This window comes from Engystomops pustulosus, chromosome 7 (genome assembly GCF_040894005.1).
Source record: "Engystomops pustulosus chromosome 7, aEngPut4.maternal, whole genome shotgun sequence".
Taxonomy (NCBI): domain Eukaryota; kingdom Metazoa; phylum Chordata; class Amphibia; order Anura; family Leptodactylidae; genus Engystomops; species Engystomops pustulosus.
The window spans coordinates 34046199-34069043 of NC_092417.1; the positions used below are offsets into that span (position 1 = coordinate 34046199).

Consider the following 22845-nt stretch of genomic DNA (forward strand, 5'->3'; position numbering starts at 1 on the left):
GGTCATGGACCCCTTAGAACGCTTTTGCCCCCGGGCTACCGTCCAAATCACCTATATTATAATCCACTACTCGGTGTGAGGCACTCAAGCATTAGATCACACCAATTAAAACCATTGAAATCAGCATGGCCAGTCTGCTAGATGAAGTCTTTATCATAAAATATGTATTTCTGATATGTATAAGAAGGTCACTGACATAGAAAACAAATAATAAGTGCAGGAATATCAATCAGACCAATAATCATCTTTTATTTATTATGCACAGAATGTCCATAAAGTCTCATCCGTGATGATCTTCTTAGGGGACAGTCTTTGGGTTGTCACCTTTTCCAAAGAGTCATTGATGGTAGAGAAGTCAATTCTGTCACCAGGACCCTCTGCCTTATTGCCTCCAGCCAGATCTTGATTTGACAAAGTTGGGGATGTCCGTAACGTTTTTGATCTGTTACATAAATTTTCACTTTATCTTTACATTAAGGTGAAGGCCATACCATGTGACATACTCATAACATCCCAGTCTTCTTTATCTATAGGATGGATATCTAGATGTGCAGATACGTCTTCCAGATTGAATAGGGGAAGATCAAAGATGCAGCACGGAGAAGAGACGTCCACCAAAAGGGAAACTTTATGCTTTTTAAGAGGTCTGTTGAGATTTATATATTTTTTATATTTTTAACAACTAATAAAACATGAAAAAAGAAGAAAAATGTAAAAGCTACAAATTCTTGAAAAAGACGCAGGTCCTCAGGTTTCCGTAGCTCAGCTGAGTCATCATGGGAAGAGAAGTAAGTACATTCTTATAATCCCGGTCTTCTATGTCTATAGGAATGATATCTAGATGTGCAGATCCAACACCAAGATTTTAGAGGTGGAGATAGAAGATACATATTCAGCTGCAAAAGGAACACCCCATTCCGGAAAGTCCATGAGTAGCAAATCCTTCTGCTTCTCACGTGTTCTGGGAGAGAAGTCTATGAACACACAAGTATTCACGTTTTAGGTATTTATCTTGGCTGGTTTTTGTAATCCAAAATTTTAAAGACTTCATAGGATATTACTAGGAGCGGGGTCATTGGCTCCTTTGACATATCATCATGGGAGACATATTCTGGAATGGCTCCTCGGCGTCTCTACCGACACATCTTGTCTTGGTCCCCAGGGCTCAGATAGCTTAGATAGGCCGTGCCGTGAATCTCATCTACCAAAAGCTGTTGTAATCTCTAAATTCTCGAATATTTTCTAGAGTGGGTACTACACAGCAGTGTCTGATGCTTTGGGGCCATTCATTTTCCGTGACATACCAACGTGTGCCATCATAAATCTCATTATAAAAGTTGATACTAAATAAATTTTTGCCTCCTAAAACATAGAGATAATCATTTATGACCCCGATTCCAAAGTTTCTTCGCCTCTTCTGGATGTGAGGTGCCCAACTCCATGTTCTGTCAATGGGGCTGTAAGTCTCAACGGTTCGATTGAATGAATTACCATTATAGCCACTAACCTGTTAAAGAATAAGGAAAAACCTTAAAATGCAGTCACTTCCGATGTGTGAATAGCTTTACATTGTACATACTCCAGCAATCTCAGATGTAACTCATAGTCATCATCATAGACACACACTACACAGCATGGGATCTCTACAGGAGGGAACTCTGCAGCCTGATTCTTTATAAACTGAGCAGAATTTTTATTAAAAATGATCTCAACTGGTGGATGCATTTTCAGAGTAATAGTTCCCCCTCCTCCCTGAGGGTTAGAGAGTAAGCTATACATTGTTTATATCTGAAGAATAGAGCCCTGAAGAAGTATAGAGATACAAATGGCACATGCTTTATGTATCTCTGACCATCCCTTTAAATCAAAAGGAGCTGTTTTACTATTTGTATCGGTGAACGGGAGCCCGGAGGTTTGACCCCCTCTTTAGAACAGCAATTCCCTATCCAGAAGTTAAGGGATACGTTGTTAGAACACCCCTAAAGGTCATTCAATTATACTGTAAGTAACACACTACCGATTGAGAAATAATAACAAAATATTCATTGTCATACCGCATATACTTTCCCCCTATAGGTTGTCACGCCTACTCCACTACGCCGTTTTCTCATTGGGGTGATATAGCTCCACTTCTTAGTTTCGGGATTGTACTTCTCAGCGGTAGATAAGCAATCGCTTCCATTGGATCCACCACATATATAGATCTGTACAAAATGAGTAATGGACATAAATATAACTAATTCCACATTCGAGAGAAGATTTTCCTTATATACATAACATAACAATATAAGACGCAGAATACCCCACCCACCCAACGAAGGGAAGATTGGATGTATGATATCTGCTTTAACGCATAAGACACAAGGTGGCAGATTTACTTACCCACGGTGCATTGTTCGACCAGGATTCGGGTCCGGCGCGATTCACTAAGATTGTGCCCGAGTTCCTGCATCCGTCGCTTCCCTGCTGAGGTCCACCGGAGTTGACCTGCTTCTTCCCGGTGCATTTGAGTGCTCGATATTGCGACACAATCACGTTTTTAAATTCTGCGGTTTGTCGGAATCTGTAGGGTTGTACAACAGCCCGCCTCCCGATTTCTGTCACCTGCAAGCCGGCGCCGATGCGACACAATTCCATCGCGTGCACCAAAATCCTGGGGCAATTCGGTGCAAAACGGAAATCATTGGGAAACCCGACAGACCCTTAGTAAATGAGCCCCAAGGGGTCTCAAGGTGAGCAGATATCACAATCACGTTATAACCCTTCTAATTTTCATATTGCACCAGAGGTGCCGCCCGTGTCCTCTCTTTTCTCTCTCCATAACAATATAAGGACATAAAATGAATACAAAATCCCAGGATCTTCTTACCTCCCCATCCAGTGTGGTGGCACCAGCGTCCATCCTTCTCTTATTCATAGAGGAAATCAAAGTCCACCGGTTGGCAACAGGATCATAGCGTTCAACCGAATTTAGAGTCTCTTGTCCATCGTAGCCGCCCATGGCATAGATATAATTATTAAGGACGGTCACACTGACTTTTCCTCTCTTGTGTTTCATAAAGGAAATTTCCTGCCATGTCTTCTTCAATGGGTCAAAACGTGTCACGCTTCTCAAGTAATCCGTGCCGTCAAATCCGCCAATAACGTAAATGAATCCATTGAGATACACAGTGCCATGATGGGCTCTAGGCTTTTCTTCAGGACATGTAACAGTGGTCCAGTTGTTGTCTCCGGTATCGTAGTACCTGACGGTATTTGTAGGGATATCACTGCCACCAAAGCTAAAGAAATTGGCGTTTGGTCGACGTGGTCTGGCCCTGTAATGCGCAGATGTGAGAGTGTTGATAATTTTTTTGAGGCCTTTATTGTTTCTCACATAAGGATTGGCCATAATGTTATTCCTGATGTAATCTGTGTTGATCAAGGCCAGGCGGATCTAGGAAGAAATATCAGAGGTCATAAGAAATTCTCTACTAATATTCTACCTATAAGCCCTGTAAGTCCATTGCCCTCAGTGGTTATATTTACTATATGAACACAATCTAGCTTAAAGGGGATTTCCCACAAACAAAAGTCATGAGGGGTCCGATGGGGTCCCACGTACCTAATGGAGCAGTATTGGAGCAATCTCTATGGAGCTGATGGGAATTGCTGAGCGCTGCGCTCATCAATCTCCTTCAGTTCCATGGAGATTAATGGAGCAGAACGGTCATGTGTGGCCGTCTGCTCGATTAGTCTGACGGAGCAATGAGTGGTCCGACGGAGGTACATCACTGAGACCCCCACTGATCAGCAAGTTAGGCCCTATCCCATGGATAGGGCCTAACATTTGTTTGTGGGAAAATCCCTTTAAAGCTCTCCAGGTAGTGCCTCCCCTACTGCTAAATCAGGCTGTAACATGTTCTGTGACCCTGCACCTGTGGGCTATACAGAAACCCAGGACCGAAGCCCGGATGGCGAGCTTTAGAAAGGATTAGGATTCACATCCAGAAGGCAGTACCATATATACTCGGGTATAAGTAGAGTTTTTCAGCTGCAAAAGCCCTACTCGACTATATACATGAGTATTTAAAAAAATAAATTGAATCCTCACCCTCCGGTGCTCCCCTCTTCTCCCTACATGCCTCCTCTTATGGTTTTCGGCTTCACCAGCAGCACAGGTAGATGCATGTCTATGGGCTCTGCCATGTGTCACCACCTAGTGATGTCATAGTGTGTGTGCGGGGAGAGCACAAAGTCATGGATCTGCCCGTACTTACAGTGAACCAGAAGACCAGAAGGAAGATGTGGGGAGAAGAGGACGCCAGAGGGTGAGTGATAAGTGATATTTTTTTTAAAGGGGGCTGGGTTGGATGCTGGATGTTTAATTCATTAAGGGGGGGGGGGGCTCTGCTGGATATTTTACTCATTGAGCGGAACTGTGGGCATTTTATTAATGTGGAGAGGCTTCTGGACATATCATTGATGGGGGAAGGTTACTGGACATTTTATTAGAGAGAAGCGTCTGTATTTCCTTCCCTAGGATTATATTCCAGTCAGTACGTTTTCCAAGTTTTTTGGGGAAAATTGGGTGCCTTGACTCTCTGTTCTACTTATAGTGGAGTATATATATTAACTGGTTCGTGACCGCGGTCGTCGGGTTCCGATGATAGCGGCTAAGTCTCTGCTGCATATTGCAGCAAAGGCTTACCGGTAAGGCTACATTCACACACATGTATGGGGGACATATATACGGCCGACGTATATACGGCCGTATATACTTCTATGGGCTCGCGGCATGGTACGGGAGCGGTACGGTGCAGCACACGTGCGGCACCATACTGCTCCGTAGCCCGGGAAAAGATAGGACATGTCCTATCTTTTCCCGTATTATGGCGCCGTGGCCCATACATCCCTATGGAGAGGGGCGGGGGTGAGCGGCGCTCACCTCTTCCTCCTCTCCCCGCGTTGCCATGTGCCCGCTGTGCTACGGTGCGGCGGGCACACGGCAGTGTGCATGTAGCCTAACACCCGCGATCGGTGCCGGCACCGATCACGGGTGTTTTCTTGCTGATCGCATGGGCGCCGCCATCTTTCCGAGGATCTTCGCTCCCCGTGACGTCATCGGTGAGCGGCGATCCATCGCCATGGTAGCCTCGGTTCCTCCGAAGACCCGAGGCTACTTCGTTTTAACCCTTTCATTACAATGTGCTAACAGCACAACAGCACATTGTAATGAATGAGGTGTAATATCCCCATATACTGCCATACTGAAGTATGGCAGTTCTAGTTCCCTAGAACTGATATCAACATAAATAAACAGTAAAAATCATAAACTCATTAGATATCGATGCATCTGAAAATCTATCAAAAACGGTTTTTCACTGCGTTTAACCCTGTAACGGAAAATCACATCCAAAGTCAAAAGTGGCACTTTTTTGCCATTTAAAAAAAAATAAAAAATTCTATAAAAAGTGATCAAAAGGTCGTACAGTCCTAAAAATAATATCATTGGAAAATCATCAAAAGTCGCAAAAAATTACACCACCCACAACTCCGTACAACGAAGTATGAAAAGATTATTAGTGCAAGAAGACGGCAAAATAAGAAAAACATTTTTGTACAGGAGGTTTTAATTTTTGTAAATGTATGAAAACATTATAAAAACTATACAAATTTGGTATCCCTGTAATCGTATTGACCCAAATAATAAAGTAGACCTGTCATTTGTGGCGTGAAGTGAAAGACGTCAAATCTAAGCCCACAAGAATACGGCGCAAATGCATTTTTTCGCCATTTTCACTGCATTTGGAATTTTTTTCCCGCTTCCCAGTACATGGCAGGGAATAGTCAATGTGATCACTATGAAGTGCAATTTGTTACGCAGAAAACAAGCTGTCACATAGCTTTTTACGCGTAAAAATAAAAAAGTTCTAGATTTTTGAAGGTGGGGAGTGAAAAATGGAAATGAAAAAACGGGGAAGGGCTCTTAACCGGTTAAGCTGCTATCTACTCTTCTCCAACCCAAAACACAAATATGTGAGGCCTAGCTGAGTACAGTATGTCTGTGTATATGGGGGACGTCAATAGGAATAACTGTTACCAACTTCAAGAGACGCATCGAAACCTTGGAAAATGGGATATGTCCCAAATACCAGGAATCTCATGAGTGATACATTTTCTATTCTCCATTTCCATCTATGAATGACATTGTAATAGTCACACTTTCCAGTTACTCTTTTCTCAACTTGCTATGGGGGATTTAGACTCTACGGCAGTACCTGAGGGAGGAGGATAGTCATGTTCGCTTGTCTTTCCGCAGGGTTGTAGTCTATCCATTTGGTTACTGCCTCAAATACCGCTTTCTCGTCCCTGACACACAGTTCATCTTTTTCAATCAGGTCTCGGAGTTCGTCCACTGTGAAGTCCGAGACCTTGTCCGAAGTCGTCATCAACTCCTCGAAGTGGTGGAGGATGAAGGTGAAGGTCCTCTTGCGGAGTTCTGGGCAGAGGTAAGTATTGGTAATCCTCCATATGTCCATGCAGTTTTCCAGATCAATCTGATGTAGTATGAATTTGCTGCACAGATGGACAATGCCCATGACATTAAACTGGTCGGCCGCTATAAAGAGGTCCATGGCGTTGTCAGGTGTGACCTCCACGGTGTTGGTGTAGGCATATTCTATAATGCTCCACATGGTGTTTGGGGTAACACCTGGGATGTCGTACACCTTCCTATCCGCAGGACCGAGAGAATTTTTAAATAGAGCCCTGCAAATGGAAGAAAGATACAGAACTAGTGATAACCTAAGCTCCACCTTACACTAGGAAATTATTGGAAACACCAGCAAGTTACAGATTACAGAGAGAGACTTCAAACTTTTAGATTGTGAAAATACTTTATAACGATAAGGAAATGATAAAAAATGTTTGACTATATTTGACGGAAATCTACATCAACATATATCATGGGAAGCCAGAACACCTACTCATAGATCCAGGTACAGTATTTTTCGGACTATAAGGCGCACCGGATTATAAGGTGCACCATCAATAAATGCCTGCTAAAACATCTAGGTTCATATATAAGGCACACCGGATTATAAGGCGCACCTGATAATAAGGATGAATGACCAGCAGGTGGCAGACCTGTGCACAGTTCAAGGCAGCTGTTGTCTGTATATACAGTTCATATATAAGGCACACTGGACTATAAGGCGCACCTTTGATTTCTCAGAAAATCAAAGGATTTTTAGTGCGCCTTATAGTCCGAAATATACGGTACCATGACTGTGTTAATATTCTTATATATGTTATCCATGCATTCCTTTCTTCTAAAATCAGCTTCTAAGATTATGGTAATGAGGCATAAGTGCTCTGGGGGCGTTAATAGAACTCTTGGGTACTGTAGCTTCACAGGATGTTACACTGTGCAGGAGCTTGTCTAGCCATCCCCGCTGCTCTCTCAGTCCTTCCCTCTGAATGCTGCTAGCACACAATCGGAGGGGGAAGTGCTCCTTCCCAGTCTAAAAAGTCTAAATAGCATAATTATAAACTTTAATTGAAGGCGAACCTGTCACCAGGAATGTAATTTTAGCTGGTGTCAGGTTTCAATAGCCTTCTCTATGCTGATTTTAAAAATGCCTTTGTTATCATTCTGAATAATTTCAGTAGCTTATATAAGTTTAATTCACATTACCTGGCGTGTGGTGAGTCCTTGGGGAGGGGCACCTGCAGCCTGTGTGTGCTAGTGATGGGGGGTCCGGCTCCTCTTAGTGAGTTGGATTGTTAGACTCTGCTCACTAGGAAGAGCCGGCTCGTCTGGCTCCTGAATGGCTCCCTATTACATGTGGAGCCGCAGACTCCACATTACTGCCAGTTTTAGCAAAAGCTGGGATAGATAGTTGTTCCAATATACCAGCAATGCACATAGATCTATATGTATGGTTGTATATAGTGTCACCATACCCTGCTGCATATGTATATATGAACAGAACTGTCCAATAGTATAGGGGAGGAGTATACACATACTGCAATGTAAGAAGATTTATGAAAATACAGGTCAAAGTTAAAAACTTCTGGTTTGGTTTTAGGAAAACTTTCACAAAAACTACAAGTGTGATTCCAGCTTTGAAAGGAATCTTCCATTCACAGCTGATTCATTGGGGCAGATTTACTTCGCGATCCAGCGGTGCGTTCTCTGCGGTGGATTCGGGTCCGGCCAGGATTCACTAAGGTAGTTCCTCCGACGTCCACCAGGTGGCGCTGTTGCTCTGAAGTTCCCCGAGGCCCGCCGAAATGCACTGGAGTTCACGATCCTATTCCTAGTGAAGGTAAGCGCGAGTCCAGGGACACTTTTTTTTTTTTAAATGCGGCGGTTTTTCCGAATCTGTCAGGATTTCGTTCGGCCACTTTTTTTTTTTTAAATGCGGCGGTTTTTCCGAATCCGTCAGGATTTCGTTCGGCCACGCCCCCCCATTTCCGTTGCGTGCATGCTGGCGCCGATGCGCCACAATCCGTTCTCAAGCGCCAAAATCCCGGGGCAATACAGGAAAATCGTCGCTAATCGGAAATATTCGGGTAACACGTCGGGAAAACGTGAATGACCCCCATTGAATTGTATCTTGTGCAGGAGCTGAAAGGAGGAGCAGGACTCCAGGTCCTAGGAATACAATGACAATGAGTCCTGCTCCTCGCTTTTGACCCTGCACCATGTATTATTCTATGAATTAGCTGTTTCTGGAGTGTTCCTGTAAGATATATACAGATCTTTGGGACACATGTGGAGCTTCAAAAATAGACGTTTGCTCTAATCTCCTTATGCCAGAAGATGGGCATAAGGAAAGTAGCCACACCCCTAGATATGAAGCCCCTATAATCCCTAAATCAAAGTGATTTTTGTCAGTCATTGACTTTCTAGCCCTTGGATCAACACAACAGACTGGACTTTATGACATTTTACAAAGTAAGAGATTATTTGGTATTATTTTATCGGGAATTTTTAAGAATATAATAAACCCTCACCTGAAATATGGGCTACATAGGCCCAGGATATCCTTGTGAGTATAAAACTCAGTCCCCTGGACTCTTATGGTGGCGTCACACAGCATGCCCATGAGCGTCAGCTCATTATAAGCATTGTACGCCATGGAGCTGATTTTGGTGCGAAACCCATGGCTCATCCATTGGCTGCAAGATCTTTTGGCATCAGGAGCCATTAGGCAAGTTTTGCGCTTCATACAGCGCCTGTTATAACACTCCGAATCCATAATCCGAAAGAGATCGCGTGACCAACTACCGCTCCGTCTTCCTATCAGTCACTCAACAGAGAAGACGGAACGTTGACGCTGATAAGTTCCCTCCGTTGATGACATCATCATCATTTCTATAGTTACGGAACTTATACAATTATCTATGGAATGTTGGAGTTGGGACTTCTGGGATTGCACAAAAATGACATTTTACTTATTAAATTTGCTGATCTATAAATACACGGCACAGCGCCACACTGGTCAGTGGAGAGTTTGTGATACTACAACTCATTGTCATTCCTATTACTGTAATACCAGTCACAGTAGTTAGACAATGGTACATTTACTACATACATAATTCTATGATCAGCATAAAACTACCCAACCAGTAACCCAAAATCTCTTCCACCTGTAGATTTCCCTAATCCCTGATAACTCCTCCTTATTGATTATAGATTGTAAGGCTTCTAACTCTCTGTACCACATTATGTACTGCAGGGGTGTCAAACTTATTTTCCCTGGTGGCCTCATGTCATTACTGAATGTGATTTTGTTTCTCTACTAATGTATTGGCTCCTCAACAATGGAGTTTTAGTAGTTACATTTGTACAGTATTATCATCATCACAATCAGCTCACAAAGCTGAACATATTAGTAAATAGACACCGGGTTTGCTAGTATGTGCCCCCCACAGTAGCCAAGTCTCAGTGCCCTCTTTAGCCAATAGTCACAATGCCAACCGGTAGCCAATAGTGTCTGCGCCCCAATACCCAATAATCACAGTACAACAGTAGCCAATAGTCAAAGTGCCCCCGCAATAAGCAATAGTCACAGTAGCCAGTAGTTTCCTTTCCTCGCAGCAATAGTCACAGTCTTTTCTGTAGCCCTGGCATTATAGTGCCCTCTTTTCTGTAGCCCCAACCAGGCCACAGAAAATGAGGCATTATAATAACCTGTGCGACATCACATGACCAGGGATATTACGAGCCGTGCACCTGTGTGACAGCACATGACCAGGGATATAACGAACCGTGCACCTGGGTGACACCACATGACCAGGGATATAACGAGCCGTGCACCTGTGTGACATCACATGACCAGGCATATAACGAGCCGTGCACCTGGGTGACACCACATGACCAGGGATATAACGAGCCGTGCACCTGGGTGACACCACATGACCAGGGATATAACAAACCATGCACCTGTGTGACATCACATGACCAGGGATATAACGAGCCGTGCACTTGTGTGGCATCACATGACCAGGGATATAACGAGTCGTGCACTTGTGTGGCATCAAATGACCATAGATATAATGTACCATGCGTCTGTGTGACATCACATGACCAGGGATGTAACGAGCCGGGCACCTGTGTGACACCACATGACCAGGGATATAACGAGTCGTGCACCTGTGTGACACCACATGACCAGGGATATAACGAGTCGTGCACCTGTGTGACACCACATGACCAGGGATATAACGGGCCATGCACCTGTGTGACATCACATGACCAGGGATATAACGAGCCGTGCACCTGGGTGACATCACATGACCAGGTATATAACGAGCCGTGCACCTGTGTGGCATCACATGACCATAGATATAATGTACCATGCGCCTGTGTGACATCACATGACCAGGGATATAACGAGTCGTGCACCTGTGTGACACCACATGACCAGGGATATATAACGAGCTATGCACCTGTGTGACATCACATGACCAGGGATATAATGTACCGTGCACCTGTGTGACATCACATAGCCAGGGATAGATTACTATGCACTGAAAGTAAACATCTCTGCTTTCTATAGAATGACAGCAAGCAGAGATCTAGAAACCCATGAGGAATTGATACACAAAGTATATTGCAAAATTGTAGAACTTCACACAAACAATATCATTTATTTGCTGAAACCTCTTTAAAGAGGACCTGTCACCTGTAAAACGGCATTAGGGGCTGATTACTAAAGTGTGTAATCACTACGTACACTGGGCACTGCTATACACACACTAATACACACACACACTGACAGGGTACTGCTATACACATAAACACACACACAGCTCTACCATACACACATAAGGAACATCAAGAAATAGTTTTCGACACAACCCCACACTTTCTCACGGCTTGAGAAAGCGTGATCCAGCGTAAAACGGCCTGTCGCCTGGCCCCGCTCTTCCCTTGTACTGCACCCTGCCTGAATAAAGAAAAGTTCCACACACCGGTGAGTGCTGCCTTGCTTCTGTTTGGAGTATATTACACATAAGGAACATACTGGGCACAACTATACACATAACCAGCACCCCCTCCCCTCCTCCTCGTCTTACCCTGTCAGTACCATGAGTACAGGATAAGAAAAGTATTACTGGGCAGTGTCCATATACACAGGATAAGAATAGTATTACTGGGCAGTGTCCATATATACAGGATAAGAATAGTATTACTGGGCAGTGTCCATATACACAGGATAAGAATAGTATTACTGGGCAGTGTCCATATACACAGGATAAGAATAGTATTACTGGGCAGTGTCCATATATACAGGATAAGAATAGTATTACTGGGCAGTGTCCATATACATAGGATAAGAATAGTATTACTGGGCAGTGTCCATATACATAGGATAAGAATAGTATTACTGGGCAGTGTCCATATACACAGGATAAGAATAGTATTACTGGGCAGTGTCCATATACATAGGATAAGAATAGTATTACTGGGCAGTGTCCATATATACAGGATAAGAATAGTATTACTGGGCAGTGTCCATATACATAGGATAAGAATAGTATTACTGGGCAGTGTCCATATATACAGGATAAGAATAGTATTACTGGGCAGTGTCCATATATACAGGATAAGAGTAGTAATGGTCTGCTATATGCAGAATAAAAGTAGTTGTATTGGTTATTACCAATGAAGGTAAGATAGCGGAGTAGTAGTTTGCAGTGTCAATATATACAGGATAAGGCTATATTCACACTAACGTATATACGGCCGATATACGTCCTCCACAGACGGCAATGGGCACACGTGCGGCACCGTACCCGGGAAAAAGATAGGACCTGTCCTATCTTTACCCGTAGTACGGCGCCGTGCGCCATTACTTCCTATGGAGAGGGGCGGGGGTGCAACGGCAGTGTGAATATAGCCTAAGAGTAGTAGTACAGTGATGTGTCCATATATACAGGATAAGAGTAGTAGTACAGTGATGTGTCCATATATACAGCATAGGAGTAGTAGTACTGTGCTGTGTACATATATACAGGATAAGAGTAGTAGTACTGTGCTGTGTCTGTATATACAGGATAAGAGTAGTAGTACAGTGATGTGTCCATATATACAGGATAAGAGTAGTAGTACTGTGCTGTGTCCATATATACAGGATAAGAGTAGTAGTACAGTGATGTATCCATATATACAGGATAGGAGTAGTAGTACAGTGATGTGTCCATATATACAGGATAAGAGTAGTAGTACAGTGATGTGTCCATATATACAGGATAAGAGTAGTAGTACTGTGCTGTGTCCATATATACAGGATAAGAGTAGTAGTACAGTGATGTGTCCATATATACAGGATAAGAGTAGTAGTACAGTGATGTGTCCATATATACAGGATAAGAGTAGTAGTACAGTGATGTGTCCATATATACAGGATAAGAGTAGTAGTACAGTGATGTGTCCATATATACAGGATAAGAGTAGTAGTACTGTGCTGTGTCCATATATACAGGATAAGAGTAGTAGTACTGTGCTGTGTCTATATATACAGGATAAGAGTAGTAGTACAGTGATGTGTCCATATTTACAGGATAGGAGTAGTAGTACAGTGATGTGTCCATATATACAGGATAAGAGTAGTAGTACTGTGCTGTGTCTGTATATACAGGATAAGAGTAGTAGTACAGTGATGTGTCCGTATATACAGGATAAGAGTAGTAGTACTGTGCTGTGTCCATATATACAGGATAAGAGTAGTAGTACTGTGCTGTGTCTATATATACAGGATAAGAGTAGTAGTACAGTGATGTGTCCATATTTACAGGATAGGAGTAGTAGTACAGTGATGTGTCCATATATACAGGATAAGAGTAGTAGTACTGTGCTGTGTCTATATATACAGGATAAGAGTAGTAGTACAGTGATGTGTCCATATATACAGGATAAGAGTAGTAGTACTGTGCTGTGTCCATATATACAGAATAAGAGTAGTAGTACAGTGATGTGTCCATATATACAGGATAAGAGTAGTAGTACAGTGATGTGTCCATATATACAGGATAAGAGTAGTAGTACTGTGATGTGTCCATATATACAGGATAAGAGTAGTAGTACAGTGATGTGTCCATATATACAGGATAAGAGTAGTAGTACAGTGATGTGTCCATATATACAGGATAAGAGTAGTAGTACAGTGATGTGTCCATATATACAGGATAAGAGTAGTAGTACAGTGATGTGTCCATATATACAGGATAAGAGTAGTAGTACAGTGATGTGTCCATATATACAGGATAGGAGTAGTAGTACAGTGATGTGTCCATATATACAGGATAAGAGTAGTAGTACAGTGATGTGTCCATATATACAGGATAAGAGTAGTAGTACTGTGCTGTGTCCATATATACAGGATAAGAGTAGTAGTACAGTGATGTGTCCATATATACAGGATAAGAGTAGTAGTACAGTGATGTGTCCATATATACAGGATAAGAGTAGTAGTACAGTGATGTGTCCATATATACAGGATAAGAGTAGTAGTACAGTGATGTGTCCATATATACAGGATAAGAGTAGTAGTACAGTGATGTGTCCATATATACAGGATAAGAGTAGTAGTACAGTGATGTGTCCATATATACAGGATAAGAGTAGTAGTACAGTGATGTGTCCATATATACAGGATAAGAGTAGTAGTACAGTGATGTGTCCATATATACAGGATAAGAGTAGTAGTACAGTGATGTGTCCATATATACAGGATAAGAGTAGTAGTACAGTGATGTGTCCATATATACAGGATAAGAGTAGTAGTACAGTGATGTGTCCATATATACAGGATAAGAGTAGTAGTACAGTGATGTGTCCATATATACAGGATAAGAGTAGTAGTACAGTGATGTGTCCATATATACAGGATAAGAGTAGTAGTACTGTGCTGTGTACATATATACAGGATAGGAGTAGTAGTACAGTGATGTGTCCATATATACAGGATAAGAGTAGTAGTACAGTGATGTGTCCATATATACAGGATAAGAGTAGTAGTACAGTGATGTGTCCATATATACAGGATAAGAGTAGTAGTACAGTGATGTGTCCATATATACAGGATAAGAGTAGTAGTACTGTGCTGTGTACATATATACAGGATAGGATTATTACTACTGTGCTGTGCCGATATATACAGGATAGGAGTAGTAGTACTGTGCTGTGTACATATATACAGGATAAGAGTAGTAGTACTGTGCTGTGCCCATATATACAGGATAAGAGTAGTAGTACAGTGATGTGTCCATATATACAGGATAAGAGTAGTAGTACTGTGCTGTGCCCATATATACAGGATAAAATTATTAACTAGTTGTCAAGAACCTATCCAGCAAATAGTGCAACCACCTCGCCCTGGGATGTCATTGTGGGCTATGGCACTATCTGCAGCAGATAAACTTACCTAATAAGCGAAACGCACTATGAGGAACCTACTAGCAGACTCTGAGAGACCATACAAGGGGAGAGGGAAAACCCACACTGTGTATCAGCTGATGGATGGTGGAGCAGGGGGGTAACAGCAAGATCACACTAGGAGAGACAAGACAGAGGGATAGCCAACAGATAATGACAGACAGGCGCAGTCAGACAGAACCAGGTTAAATCCAAGATGGCGGTGAGGCACAGAATTGAATGGCAAGAGAATGGTCAAATAAACGTAGCAGAGGTTTGAAGCACAGAATGGCAAAACAATACATAACAATAAATTCTGACACAAACTAAGAGGACTACAATAACCAGCAACATCCAATCAAAACCTGAGGAACACACATACCGAGCTCAACCAAGGGAACTGACTCGGAAAGGCAGCTGTCAACCAACAAATTATTAATAGTAATTCCTTTATTTATATAGCGCACACAGATTATGTAGCGCTGCACAGAGCCTTCCAAATCGGTCCCACTCCCAGACAAGCAGTCCTGGCTGAGACTACAACACAGAAACCTCAAACCTGATCCCTCTCAGAACACTGCAGGAGCAAATTCAACAAGTCCTGACATTAGTACTGTGCAAAGCCCATACAATGATGATACTGTGCATTTACCATTGATGCAGGATAAGAGTAGTAGTTCTGTGTATAGTCCATATGTCCAGGATAGGAGGTATAGTACTGTGCATTTACCATTGATGCAGGATAAAAGCAGTAGTTCTGTGTATAGTCCATATATGCAGGATAGGAGGTGCAGTACTGTGCAGTGCCTTTATATGCAGGATAAGAGCAGTAGTTCTGTGTATAGTCCATATATGCAGGATAGGAGGCATAGTGCTGTGCAGTGCCTTTATATGCAGGGTAAGAGCAGTAATACTGTGTATAGTCTATATATCCAGGATAGGAGGCATAGTACTGTGCAGTGCCTTTATATGCAGGGTAAGAGCAGTAATACTGTGTATAGTCTATATATCCAGGATAGGAGGCATAGTACTGTGCAGTGCCTTTATATGCAGGATAAGAGCAGTAATACTGTGTATAGTCCATATATGCAGGATAGGAGGTGCAGTACTGTGCAGTGCCTTTATATGCAGGATAAGAGCAGTAGTTCTGTGTATAGTCCATATATGCAGGATAGGAGGCATAGTGCTGTGCAGTGCCTTTATATGCAGGGTAAGAGTAGTAATACTGTGTATAGTCCATATATGCAGGATAGGAGGCATAGTACTGTGCAGTGCCTTTATATGCAGGATAAGAGCAGTAATACTCTGTATAGTCCATATATGCAGGATAGGAGGCATAGTACTGTGCAGTGCCTTTATATGCAGGATAAGAGCAGTAATACTGTGTACAGTCCATATATGCAGGATAGGAGGTGTAGTACTGTGCAGTGCCTTTATATGCAGGATAAGAGCAGTAATACTGTGTACAGTCCATATATGCAGGATAGGAGGTGTAGTACTATGCAGTGCCTTTATATGCAGGATAAGAGCAGTAATACTGTGTACAGTCCATATATGCAGGATAGGAGGCATAGTACTGTGCAGTGCCTTTATATGCAGGATAAAAGCAGTAATACTGTGTACAGTCCATATATGCAGGATAGGAGGTGTAGTACTATGCAGTGCCTTTATATGCAGGATAAGAGCAGTAGTTCTGTGTATAGTCCATATATGCAGGATAGGAGGCATAGTGCTGTGCAGTGCCTTTATATGCAGGGTAAGAGCAGTAATACTGTGTATAGTCCATATATGCAGGATAGGAGGCATAGTGCTGTGCAGTGCCTGTATATGCAGGGTAAGAGCAGTAATACTGTGTATAGTCTATATATCCAGGATAGGAGGTGTAGTACTATGCAGTGCCTTTATATGCAGGATAAGAGCAGTAATACTGTGTATAGTCCATATATGCAGGATAGGAGGCATAGTGCTGTGCAGTGCCTTTATATGCAGGGTAAGAGCAGTAATACTGTGTATAGTCCATATATGCAGGATAGGAGGCATAGTACTGTGCAGTGCCTTTATATGCAGGGTAAGAGCAGTAATACTGTGTATAGTCCATATATGCAGGATAGGAGGCATAGTGCTGTGCAGTGCCTTTATATGCAGGGTAAGAGTAGTAATACTGTGTATAGTCCATATATGCAGGATAAGAGGCATAGTGCTGTGCAGTGCCTTTATATGCAGGGTAAGAGTAGTAATACTGTGTATAGTCCATATGTGCAGGATAGGAGGCATAGTGCTGTGCAGTGCCTTTATATGCAGGATAAGAGCAGTAATACTGTGTACAGTCCATATATGCAGGATAGGAGGTGTAGTACTGTGCAGTGCCTTTATATGCAGGATAAGAGCAGTAGTTCTGTGTATAGTCCATATATGCAGGATAGGAAGCATAGTGCTGTGCAGTGCCTTTATATGCAGGATAAGAGCAGTAATACTGTGTACAGTCCATATATGCAGGATAGGAGGTGTAGTACTGTGCAGTGCCTTTATATGCAGGATAAGAGCAGTAATACTGTGTAGAGCCCATATATGCAGGATAGGAGGCATAGTGCTGTGCAGTGCCTTTATATGCAGGATAAGAGCAGTAATACTGTGTATAGTCCATATGTGCAGGATAGGAGGCATAGTGCTGTGCAGTGCCTTTATATGCAGGATAAGAGCAGTAATACTGTGTACAGTCCATATATGCAGGATAGGAGGTGTAGTACTGTGCAGTGCCTTTATATGCAGGATAAGAGCAGTAGTTCTGTGTATAGTCCATATATGCAGGATAGGAGGCATAGTGCTGTGCAGTGCCTTTATATGCAGGATAAGAGCAGTAATACTGTGTACAGTCCATATATGCAGGATAGGAGGTGTAGTACTGTGCAGTGCCTTTATATGCAGGATAAGAGCAGTAATACTGTGTAGAGCCCATATATGCAGGATAGGAGGTGTAGTACTGTGCAGTGCCTTTATATGCAGGATAAGAGCAGTAATACTAAGTTATAATAATCTTTATTTATGTAGCGCCATCATATTTCATAGCATTTAACAAATCATAATCAACATATACAAATAAAATAAGATATTACAAAGTACATATATATATATATATATATAGAACAATATAAGTGAGGGCAAAAGCTTACACTCTATGAGGATGAAGGGGGTGACAAAAGAGCTTACAGTCTATAAGGATGAGGGGAACACAAGAGCTTACAGTCTATGAGGATGAAGGGGGTGACAAAAGAGCTTACAGTCTATAAGGATGAGGGGAACACAAGAGCTTACAGTCTAATTAGGATGAGGGGGTGACACAAGAGCTTACAGTCTATGAGGATGAGGGGGTGACACAAGAGCTTACAGTCTATGAGGATGAGAGGGTGACACAAGAGCTTACATTCTATGAGGATGAGGGGGTGACACAAGAGCTTACAGTCTATGAGGATGAGGGGATGACACAAGAGCTTACAGTCTATGAGGATGAAGGGGGTGACACAAGAGCTTACAGTCTATGAGGATGAGGGGGAGTGGGGGACACAAGAGCTTACAGTCTATGAGGATGACAGGGTGACACAAGAGCTTACAGTCTATGGGGATGAGGGGCTGACACAAGAGCTTACAGTGTATGAGCATAAGGGGGACACAAGAGCTTACAGTCTATGAGGATGAGGGGTGACACAAGAGCTTACAGTCTATGAGTATGAGGGTTGACACAAGAGCTTACAGTCTATGAGGATGAGGGGGTGACACAAGAGCTTACAGTTTATGAGGATGAGGGGGTGACACAAGAGCTCACAGTCTATGAGGATGAGGGGGTGACACAAGAACTTACAGTCTATGAGGATGAGGGGGTGACACAAGAGCTTATAGTCTATGAGGATGAGGGGTTAACACCACAGCTTACAGTCTATGAGGATGAGGGGTAACACAAGAGCTTACAGTCTATGAGGATGTGGGGGTGACACAAGAGCTTACAGTCTATGAGGATGAGGGGGTGACACAAGAACTTACAGTCTATGAGGATGAGGGGGTGACACAAGAGATAACAGTCTATGAGAATGAGGGGGTGACACAAGAGCTTACAGTCTATGAGGATGAGGAGGTGACACAAGAGCTTACAGTCTATGAGGATGAGGGGTGACACAAGAGCTTACAGTCTATGAGGATGAGGAGGTGACACAAGAGCTTACAGTCTATGAGGATGAGGGGTAACACAAGAGCTTACAGTGTATGAGGATGTGGGGGTGACACAAGAGCTTACAGTCTATGAGGATGAGGGGGTGACACAAGAACTTACAGTCTATGAGGATGAGGGGGTGACACAAGAGATAACAGTCTATGAGGATGAGGGGGTGACACAAGAGATAACAGTCTATGAGAATGAGGGGGTGACACAAGAGCTTACAGTCTATGAGGATGAGGGGGTGACACAAAAGCTTACAGTCTATGAGGATGAGGGGGTGACACAAGAGCTTACAGTCTATGAGGATGAGGGGGTGATACAAGAGCTTACAGTCTATGAGGATGAGGGGTTGACACAAGAGCTTGCAGTCTATGAGGATGAGGGGATGATTCAAGAGCTTACAGTCTATGAGGATGAGGGGGAGACACAAGAGCTTACAGTCTATGAGGATGAGGGGGGGACACAAGAGCTTACAGTCTATGAGGATGAGGGGTGACACAAGAGCTTACAGTCTATGAGAATGAGGGGGGACACAAGAGCTTACAGTCTATGAGGATGAGGGGTGACACAAGAGCTTACAGTCTATGAGGATGAAGGGGGTGACACAAGAGCTTACAGTCTATGAGGATGAGGGGGTGACACAAGAGTTTACAGTCTATGAGGATTTGGGGGTGACACAAGAGCTTACAGTCCATGAGGATGAGGGGTTGACACAAGAGCTTACAGTCTATGAGGATGAGGGGTCGACACAAGAGCTTACAGTCTATGAGGATGAAGGGGTGACACAAGAGCTTACAGTCTATGAGGACAGCATATAACTTTTTTGTGCTGAAGACTGCTCAGTTCTTGGCCCCTACTTTGGTGCTCCTGTACAACTGCTTTATATGTAGGATAAGAGCAGTAATACCCAGCATAGTCCATATATCCAGGAAATTGAGCCACAGTACTGTGCAGTGCCTTATATGTAGGGTATGGGTAGTAATTCTGTGTAAAGTCTATTTCTGCAGGATATGGGTTGTAGTTTTCAGTAGTGTAATTATAGAATGTGATACTCAAACCTTCCAACTATCTCATTTATTTTATAGCAATGCCCACAATATTATCTGTGACTAACATGGACAGGGCCTGCAAAATTATTTTCTAGTTTTGTAGTGTTCCCAGATACATGGCTGTACCCACCTTGCAAAGTGATGTACCAATGAGTAGTAGGTTTTCCATGGAATAAAAAATGGTTTAGGATTCCCCTATGGAAATAGCTGTATAATGTATACTGTATACCCTCCAATAGCCTCCAAATCTGGATTTAGTCAATGCTCTGGCCAAAGCGTAGATATAAGTATGTGTATTTGGATAAAAACGATAAGCTTTATTAATGTATCGTAAAAAAAATATGTGTTTTTTTCTACACTTTTTGTTTCGGAAATATCACTTAATGGTGAGTGAGATAAAAAAAAACAGCAGAGATGTAGGCAGTGTACTGCGTGACATGCACACTAGATGGCGCTCTTGTGTAAGGAAAGCGCTGTCCACAGTGACAGCTCTACAGTACAGGGGGACATAAAGAATTGATGGCGCAGAGCGGTGGTTTCCATAAAATCACTAATAATCAGTTATGTTCCTTTATTTTCTGTTATTTTGTATGAAATAGATTTGGCATGTTCAAAGGAAATCTACCATCAAAATCCAGCACTTACTCATAGATCCAGGCACCGTGACTGTGATAATCTTCATATATTTGTTATCCATGGCCTCTTTCCGTAAAAGAAACTTTTAAAAATTATGCTAATGAGGCATAAGGGCTCCTGTGGGTGTTACCAGAACCCCTCTGTGCTGTAGCTTCACAGGCAGGAGCACTTTCCCCACCCGCTGTGTGACATTACAGCAGGCAGAGGGAAGGGGAGTGCTCCTCACAGTGTAACAGCTTGTGAAGCTACAGCACAGAGAGGCTCTGGTAACAACCCCAGGAATCCTTCTGGGTCATTAACATAATCTTCCAGGTTGATTTTAGAAGGCAGTAGGCCATGGATAACAGATATAAGAAGATTACCACAGTCACAGTGCCTGGATCTATGAGTAATGTCCCTGGTTTATCATGATGGATTCTAATTTTCTTTAAGATTTTCAACAAAGAATAAATGAGATTGTTTTTAACTACAGGTGGTCCACTACTTGAGAACACCTGACTTACAGACGACCCCTAGTTACAAACGGACCTCTGGATATTGGTAATTTACTGTACTTTAACCTTAGGCTACAATAATCAGCTATAACAGTTATCACAGGTGCCTGTAACTAAACTTTAGTGTTAATCCTGGTTCTTATGAAAACCCAACATTTTAAAAATGTGATAAATTTTGTCTGGGATTACAATTATAAAATATACAGTTCCGACTTACATACGAATTCAACTTAAACACAAACCTACAGAACCTATCTTGTAAGTAACCCGGGGACTGCCTGTATTTGTACATTGATAGAAGGTGGGAGAATAGTTGTCATATGGAGCTGGCGAGCGATGTCTTAGAGTCATTGGAGATAAAAAAAAAAACTTGCCTTGACAAGTAAACATCACAGTTGTGTGTTTTTGTAAATGTGCATTTGATCAGTATGTGTGTAGTATGTATATGTGTACTTGTACATGTACTTGTGTATAGGTATGGGTACAGGCTGTGCTTGTGCGTTTGTATATACTGTGGACAGTATTTATGTATATTTTTATACATGTGTGTATTTATCTGTGCAGAATCTGCTTGTGTGTATATGTTTATGTATGAGCACAAATTGTGCATATGGTTAAATGCGTATGTATGTGTACAGAATGTGCATGTGTATATGCCAATTGTGTGTATATTTATATGTGTATTCATGTGTACAGATTGCGTGAGGTTTGTATATGCGCACAAAATGTGCATGTGTGTATATGTGTATGTATACAGAATGTAAGTGTGTATATGTATGAATGTAGGCATGTTTATGTATGAGTACAGAATGTACATGTGTGTATATGTGAATGTAAGGGTACAGAATGTATTAGTGTTTACACCTGTGTATGTGCATATGCATGTGTACAGAAAGTACATGTGTGTCTGTGCATATGTGTAAATATGTGTACAGAATGTCTGTGTGTATGTTCATACGTGTAACAAATGTATGTGTTTGTATATGTGTATGTATGTTTACAGAATGTATGTGTTCATATGTGTATGTTAATGTGTGTGTGTTTGTATGCATGCCGAATTACATGTATATATGTAAATGTATGGCTACAGAATACATGTGTGTATATGTGTATATGCATGTGTGTATGTATGTGTACAGAATGTACATGTGGGTATATGCAATGCATGGGAACAGAATGTAGGTGTGTATGTGTACAGAAGTTACATGTGTGTCTGTATATTTACAGAATTAAAATGTTTGTGTATATATGTGTACAGAATGTTTGTGTATGTATATGTGCATGTATGGGTACAGATTGTAGGTGTTTGTCTATGTGTATGTATGTGTACAGAATGTATATGTGTGTATATGTGTTTCAATATGTCCATGTGAGAATGTATGTATCCAGAATGGACATGTGTATATGCATGTATGTGTACACAATGTACATGTGTGTATGTTTATGTATGGGTACAGAATGTACGTGTGTGTTTATGTGTATGTGAGTATGTATGTTTACAGAACAAATGTGTGTATATTTGCATGTATGCGTACAGACTACAGATGC

The 22845-nt window shown here is 42.1% G+C and overlaps 1 protein-coding gene across 1 annotated transcript; it reads right to left on the reverse strand.

Annotated features, from left to right (window-relative positions):
• Positions 1 to 225: 225 nt before the first annotated feature.
• LOC140069569 (kelch-like protein 10) lies at positions 226 to 10104 on the reverse strand. Its single transcript, XM_072115413.1, has 5 exons — positions 9004 to 10104; positions 6261 to 6750; positions 2870 to 3436; positions 2055 to 2204; positions 226 to 1507 (listed from the first exon to the last, which is right to left on the reverse strand). The coding sequence occupies exons 1-5, from the start codon at positions 9246 to 9248 to the stop codon at positions 1202 to 1204; spliced, it is 1758 nt and encodes a 585-aa protein (XP_071971514.1). The 5' UTR covers positions 9249 to 10104; the 3' UTR covers positions 226 to 1201.
• Positions 10105 to 22845: the final 12741 nt, after the last annotated feature.